We start from the raw sequence: 7,847 nt of genomic DNA on the forward strand, positions 1-7,847 counted from the left end.
ATATATATATATATATATAGGCCTATATAAATATATATATATAATATATATATATATATAAAATATATTTATAAAACCACAATTTGAAATAGATCTCGAACGTTTTCGACCATAGGTCTTTCTCAAGTGGTTATATATTTATATATCCTTGTGGTTTTTGTACCATTGAACATTGAACATACAGTACCTGATGCTGACCACAATTGTCTACGATAACTGATAATTCAGTTTTGAAAGCATCTAACCGAATGTAAGGTCAATTGCAAGTCGTAAAGGTGTACAACACAAGAAAACCTTGATTGCTCATTCAATGACTGTGTTGGGGAAGGGAGCTGCTATGTATTCGAAACGACAACTGTACAGGCTTACAAGGAAACTGCTTTTACAACACCTCGATTTTAACCATGTTTGGTTTTCATTCATTATGTTTCTGTGGATCAGTGCCACGTGATGTGTCCTGTTACAGGCGTATTCCTTGAATTTCTATCCCTAATTAATTTTAATTGGTGATACTTGACTTATTGAACTTTATTGAAAAAACACAACAACGCAGATATACATAACTCGACAGTTAATGAACAAATCAATCAATCAACGAACCAATGTACTGTATTATTCATTTAATCAATCAATCAATCAATCAATCAATTAAAGACACTTACGGTACCTCACAGGTGTCCCCTCAATTGTATACACGAACAGATTATGCCTTATGGCTACATTACGGTAAGAAGGAAGTCTATGATATATTTTATTATTCATTAATTAATTGATTTCATCAAATTAACAGTGTCCCACTTATTGAACTTCAATCACAACTTTTGCATTTCTTTCGCCTGCCAACAAGATTTATAGAACTTTTATTGTTGTTTTGCGCTGTAGCAGGTTTTGAAACTGAATCAGAGTAGTCACCAAGAGACTATATGAGGAATGTTACTAGATGACCTGAATTCAGATTCCAGTTCATAATAAACAATTTTAGTGAAGGTGCCAATGTACAGTAGTACAACTCCTGACTAAATTACTGCCAGAATAATGATTCACTGATTATGTGAGTGTATTTTAAAGCATTCCGAAAGATTTTTTAAAAATTATTATTATTGTTTGCCATTACGCCCCAGTTATACATTAATACACTGGAGGCCATTCTATGGACTAATTGGAAAGCTATACATCGGCCCCCGGGCCGTACAAAAGAATTTCACATTGATAGAAAGAAGGCCTAATGATATTTTTATGCATTAGGGCGTGTGCCACATGGCCGCATCAAAACTAAAATAGGCTACAGTTATCTCGCTATAATACCGTACCCGATATGATGTTGAACCATTGGAGATATCAACATTTAAATATAGGAGACTATTAGATTGGTAATGGTGTCCCTAATATTATAACGAAAGCGAGAAGATTATTATTATTATTATTATTATTATTATTATTATTATCAGAAAAGAGAGAACTTATACTTACTGTATAGTGGCATTGTAAATTATACCTAGTTAGGCATAAGCACACTGATGTCACATTCAGAAGTAAACTAAAAATATCATGTTCACGAAGTTACAGTCGATTTGTTACACTGAAATTTAATAACGATACAAGAATTTAATTTTCGTCTTTTTTCTTCATGTGTAGGCCTTATTATCATTCCAATAACAAACTTATTGTACGTAGAAATGGTCTCCAGGTACAAGCCTCTCCCGACCTTTGGAAATATATAGGCCTACATCCACCTTGTATGTATGAGCATAGAGAAATTATTGTGTTGAAATATAGTCTTGGCTAAATAAAGTTCTGAATGAATAAATTAGTGAATGAATGAATAAAAGAATTGATGAATGAATACCGTTAGTAGTTTGTTATGTAGGTTTCGCCAAGAACAGCCAAAATCCTATATTCACAGTACAGAAAAGACGTCGGAATTGTCATTTAAAAAAGTAAATAGAGATATCTATTGAAACCAATGATTTTAGGAGATCATTTCTGTTTTAACATCCAGATATTCGAAAGGTAAGGGGTTTATTTTGAAAATGACGTGATACTGCCATAACAGTCTGCATAAAATCACAACCCACCCATATTATCCTAATGGATAATATTATCCATCCTAATGGATAATATGACGATAGTGAAGTATAGTGATGATGATGATAATGGTAATGCGGTGAGGATAATAATTAATTATGATCAAAAGAAGATGGCTACTGATTCATTACATGATCTAATCAGGACAAATGATACCGTAACTCGCGGTTTTTACTTGTTCGTCAGAAGATTGGAATGCAGCTATTATTTTCTCGCTATGACGTGCCATTGTCTTCATTATAATTTATATACCGGTAGTGCACGAAAGTGACTCATTGAATACGCCTCTGCCATAGGATTCGGTATACTGTACAATGTATAAATCATAGTCGTTTTTGTGCTGGCGTTTGCATCGTCATTTAATATTTGGCCTACATGGTATATGTGTTTAAATTACCATACTTATCATAAATATAGGACTATTCTCTTTTTTAAATTTCTATATCATATAGGCCCTATTACTGTAAGCGGCATTCAGCCCAGCACTGAGAGGGAGAGAGAGAGAGAGAGAGAGAGGGTAGCATCAAATTTGGAGAAACTCATCTAAATACCCTAAATTTTGGATGAAGTGTAAAATCGACATCTATATCTAAAAGACCAGCTTTTGGGACTTTATCCCCCAATCTAAGAAAATATAATACATATAAACTAAATTATGGCCAATGCTCATCCAAAATTAATTAATAACCATCACTTTATAGTTTTAAAACCGCTTTTATAAAGTTTCTGATCTCTGTGTATGGTGACTATAATCCACATTTATTTTTTGTACAGTATTACAGTAAATTAAATCATGGAGGTATATTATACCTCCATGCTTAAATTATGTTACGAAGGATAAACTTTCTTTGATACGTAATATGCCTAATCCTTTTATCTGGAACTATAAATTTATCTTTTAAGACATTGTTTTGTTATTATTGTTTTTATTATTTGTTTTATTGATAATATTGTTATTGATATCATGGTTATTTTTTTTACTGTTATATATATATATATATATATATATATATATATATATATATATCATAAAGTGTATTTTAATTATTACCTGTATGTAAGTACAGTAATTCCATTTCTGTATCGGGGGTGGGGGGCTATAGCTAAAGGTAGTTGTGCATTACACTTCAAACTCATATAGCCTTCTTCCACTCATATTAACTCGGCGATGTTGTTACCATAGGCCTATGTATAGTTTATTGGTATTTTGTATGAGGTGGAAAATAAAGATTCTGATTCTTATTTTGTCTCCTGACCTTTAAATGCTTGGGTAGCTTAACAGTCTGAGCCTAACGTCACTCGGTGGCCCTGGTATATAAGTGGCGGATTCAAGGGGGATTCAAAATTTTGAGAAAAAAAGATAATTATCTTCAAATTTAAGTCTAAGAATGCCATTTCTAGCCATCTAGAGGTGCCATAATCGTAAATTTTCTTGCCTCAGCCCCAGCCATGGTGGGCCTGAGGTGGATAGTCCCTCCATCTGTCAATGTCCCTTCCTGGCCCCCATTCAAATTATTGGATCCGCCACTAGCTAATTTTAGACTATGTAATTATTATTTTCATCAACATTACTGTAGGCCTAGGCCTATGTTTTTTAGAGATTGTCAGTTAAGCTTTTCTATTTATCTTTTATAGCTTTGCCCGGTACTTGTAAAACATGCTGTTTGAGATGCGCGTTCCCAACATTGATGAACTTTATACTTCTTGTCAGCGGGGTTGTTGTCTTTGGCATCTTCTCCATATTGTCTGGAGTCGGGATTCTCGACATGGTTGAACCAGATGAATCTGATATAGTTGAAGTTGAGGTGCCACAAGACCTCTATGACTCCTTGCAACTATGGTAAGTGTTATTTGCGTGCTAAATCCGTCCCGTCCGGTGTCTTGCACGGTATCCTGCGTCTGAAATTGTCACTCTCTCCTTGTACGACTCCTTGCAACTCTATTCTTCACTGTAAAAACAGCGAGGAACATTTCAACACGAAGCTCCACGCAATGGTCTATTTTTGGTGACACGTTTAAAGGCTAAACGTTTAAAAGCCAGGCCTAATGTGCTTAGGAACTTGACGTGTTTAGCATTAGATGTGCTTAATTATTTGTCATCATGATGTCAAATGTCAAATACCTAAGTACATTAAATGCTAAACACATCAAGACCCTAAGTACGTTAAGTATATACGAATTGATCACCCTTCAGTCCAAGCCTCAATAAATTATAATTACCAATACCAGGACGCCCAAGCATGATCTCAAAGCACCAAGGATAACCCACCGCCCGGAAGTCTTAACAATTTGAGCGATGCCTCACCACGCCCAATTTGCTCTCGTCGGGTACATCGGTCCCTCGTCGGGGACCTCGGTCCTTCCTTCGGGGACCTTGGCGCCACCCGTTCCTTCTGCACTCATCTACTCTTTTTCGAATAGGGTCTGCGTGCTTTTACGTACACAAGGATCACATTGCACACGGGAACAACGGCTTAAACGTCTCATGCGAAAGGTGGTGGGCTTTAAAACTTGTATTTCCCTCCATCTGAAACAAGGAAGAGCAGCGATGGGGATTGAACCGGGGACCAAGGAAAGGGGTCTTCATGGTTCAGCGCACATACAATGGCTACCATTTAGCCGACCGAGCTAAGCTGCTTTTCGACTAGCTTACAGTAGGCATACTTATCAAAATACTTACATGATTCAATTTCATCTTTTAGGCACCGCATCGTCAAATGGGTCGTGGGATCTGAAATAGCTTTGATGGTTATCGTCGCCATTGTAATGTTGGCACTTGGTTACTTAGCAACTGGTTCAGTCAGAAAAGAGTTCATGTGTAGATTCAAGTCAAAAACATCCGGGAGGTGTCAGTTAGCTGTGGTAAATATTAGCTCATGCATTTAATGGTATCACCTTCAAATCCCTCGCAATTCAATGGCGAAGTGTTATATATAAAATGAATTTCAAGATACGGAAATAACCAATATTGATTTTAGTATATACCGCCATGGTATAATGAAGGGAAATGTTTGTTCGTGTTGGCCCGCAATCATGTAGACATTCTATTTTATACTTGTGATTGTTTTTAAACAATCGTCACATAATACCTTATAAATCCCAAAAAATTTTTCTTATTATGATTAAACCAAATGTATTGGTAGATCTACTCTCATGTTTATTTTATTCTTTAATTAAACTAGTGTGTGGTATCTTTTTAGAATCCGAGGGTGAAAGCCAACAGTGCACGGCGCCCTAGAACACCGTCTAGAAGCTCCGGTTCAAATCCCAGTAGAGTTAAAATTTGTTTCTGTTGGAATAGAACGTTTTCATCGAATTTATTCACTGTATTAATTTGTTTCTATTTTAGTTCATGCTCATCGTATATTTCCTATGGTTTGTGTGGTTGTTGCAGTCAGTTTTCTTTACCGTTCCGGTCCTTCCTTCGGGGACCTTGGCGCCACCCGTTCCTTCTGCACTCATCTACTCTTTTTCGAATAGGGTCTGCGTGCTTTTACGTACACAAGGATCACATTGCACACGGGAACAACGGCTTAAACGTCTCATGCGAAAGGTGGTGGGCTTTAAAACTTGTATTTCCCTCCATCTGAAACAAGGAAGAGCAGCGATGGGGATTGAACCGGGGACCAAGGAAAGGGGTCTTCATGGTTCAGCGCACATACAATGGCTACCATTTAGCCGACCGAGCTAAGCTGCTTTTCGACTAGCTTACAGTAGGCATACTTATCAAAATACTTACATGATTCAACTTCATCTTTTAGGCACCGCATCGTCAAATGGGTCGTGGGATCTGAAATAGCTTTGATGGTTATCGTCGCCATTGTAATGTTGGCACTTGGTTACTTAGCAACTGGTTCAGTCAGAAAAGAGTTCATGTGTAGATTCAAGTCAAAAACATCCGGGAGGTGTCAGTTAGCTGTGGTAAATATTAGCTCATGCATTTAATGGTATCACCTTCAAATCCCTCGCAATTCAATGGCGAAGTGTTATATATGAAATGAATTTCAAGATACGTAAAAATAACCAATATTGATTTTAGTATATACCTCCATGGTATAATGAAGGGAAATGTTTGGCCCGCAATCATGTCATTGTTTTTAAACAATCGTCACATAATCACCTTATAAATCCCAAAATTATATTTTTCTTATTATGGTTAAACCAAATTTATTGGTAGATCTACTCTCATGTTTATTTTATTCTTTAATTAAACTAGTGTGTGGTATTTTTTTAGAATCCGAGGGTGAAAGCCAACAGTGCACGGTATCCGACGGCGCCCTAAAACACCGTCTAGAAGCTCCGGTTCAAATCCTAGTAGAGTTAAAATTTGTTTCTGTTGGAATAGAACGTTTTCATCAAATTTATTCACTGTATTAATTTGTTTCTATTTTAGTTCATGCTCATCGTATATTTCCTATGGTTTGTGTGGTTGTTGCAGTCAGTTTTCTTTACCGTTCCTGTCGTATTTTTCCTCATACTTAATCGAGGAGTGTGTACCAGAGAAGCGTTGTCTGGCGTCTGTGTGTTTGATCTGTATATGGTTGGTAAGTACAAAATGATTCTTTTCAATATTCACCTAGGCCTCGTTCACACACTGCCTTGTACTTTTTATCCTTGTTTTAGTGTTTATATCAGGGCGCCTAACTTATATCCAATATTTAATATATTTGACCAATATATATTAAATATTGGTCAAATATATTAAATATTGGTCAAAGATATAAGTTAGGCGCCCTGATATAAACAATAAAACAAATATACCATCATTAAGATCAACAATATATAGGCTTACTATAAACTTGAAAGAAAATTGAAATATTAAGCTGCCTTTCTAAATAGTAGTTTTGATGGGCTACGAATTGTGACAGTTTAATTATTCTAGCAGCTCCTTATTTTGGAGATATGGTAGAATCGAAGTATTACAGAATGAGTAGAATACGTTGCAGAATAACGTACTGTAAGTCTGTTAATAATACCAACTGATTTCGACTGAAATCAATCGGTGACTAGTTCACAACTTTGTAAAATTTACCCCATGAAATAAGGTTTCTATTACGTGCAATATATAGGTTAATGAAAAAAGATAATAAAATTGGAATTTAATTTGTAATCCCTCACTCAACAAACAACTTTACCATGTTAATTTAACTTTGTCATTCTGATTTTACTTCATTCCGTCTACCATTAATTATACATTGTTTTTTTCATGATCTTGGTGTTTACAACTTGATACGGTTGAATTACGTATAGATTGACGTATTACAAACTTCACTTTTATTTATTTTATTTATTTATTTATTTAGGCACACAATACATGTGCCAAGGATTGTCAACAGCGAATATATCACTATCCTACTTGTAGGTGACAATCCCTTACACAAGACAAACATACACACACGATGCTTTACACAAACTAAATCTCCATATGAGATTTAAGGAGTGGAGTTGTTTTGGTCGTGAGAAAAAATCCTGCAACTGGCAGGAATTGAACCCAGGACCCTGGGATTGGAAGGCAAGCATCTTAACCACCAAGCTATTCAACTCCACTCCACTTCGTTTAAATAAGATTTCCTATATGGAATCTCTGTACACTGATGATGGCCTAGGCCTAGCAATGGCTAGGCCTCATTAAATTGTTCAGGCATTGCCTGAAATGATCGTTCTCAAAAGTATCGTCATATTTTTGAATTTTATTAGTGGTTTATTGTGTCATCGATCATTTGGTAACAATTTAATTTGTGTATTATGAAAAATTAATATAT

At 35.7% G+C, this 7,847-nt stretch overlaps 1 protein-coding gene across 1 annotated transcript in view; it reads left to right on the forward strand.

Moving 5' to 3' along the window:
- The window catches only part of LOC117105944, a 6,937-nt gene extending 1,058 nt beyond the window's left edge, over positions 1–5,879 (forward strand). The window contains exons 2-5 of the mRNA XM_033247250.1: positions 3,721–3,925; positions 4,788–4,947; positions 5,435–5,641; positions 5,847–5,879. Coding sequence (XP_033103141.1) covers positions 3,721–3,925; positions 4,788–4,947; positions 5,435–5,641; positions 5,847–5,879 — 605 coding nt within the window. The remainder of the gene's footprint in view (positions 1–3,720; positions 3,926–4,787; positions 4,948–5,434; positions 5,642–5,846) is intronic.
- The last annotated feature ends 1,968 nt before the right edge of the window (positions 5,880–7,847 follow it).

Source organism: Anneissia japonica, unplaced genomic scaffold, assembly GCF_011630105.1.
Source record: "Anneissia japonica isolate Jap-2015-1 unplaced genomic scaffold, ASM1163010v1 scaffold5323_len63752_cov207, whole genome shotgun sequence".
Classification (NCBI taxonomy): domain Eukaryota; kingdom Metazoa; phylum Echinodermata; class Crinoidea; order Comatulida; family Comatulidae; genus Anneissia; species Anneissia japonica.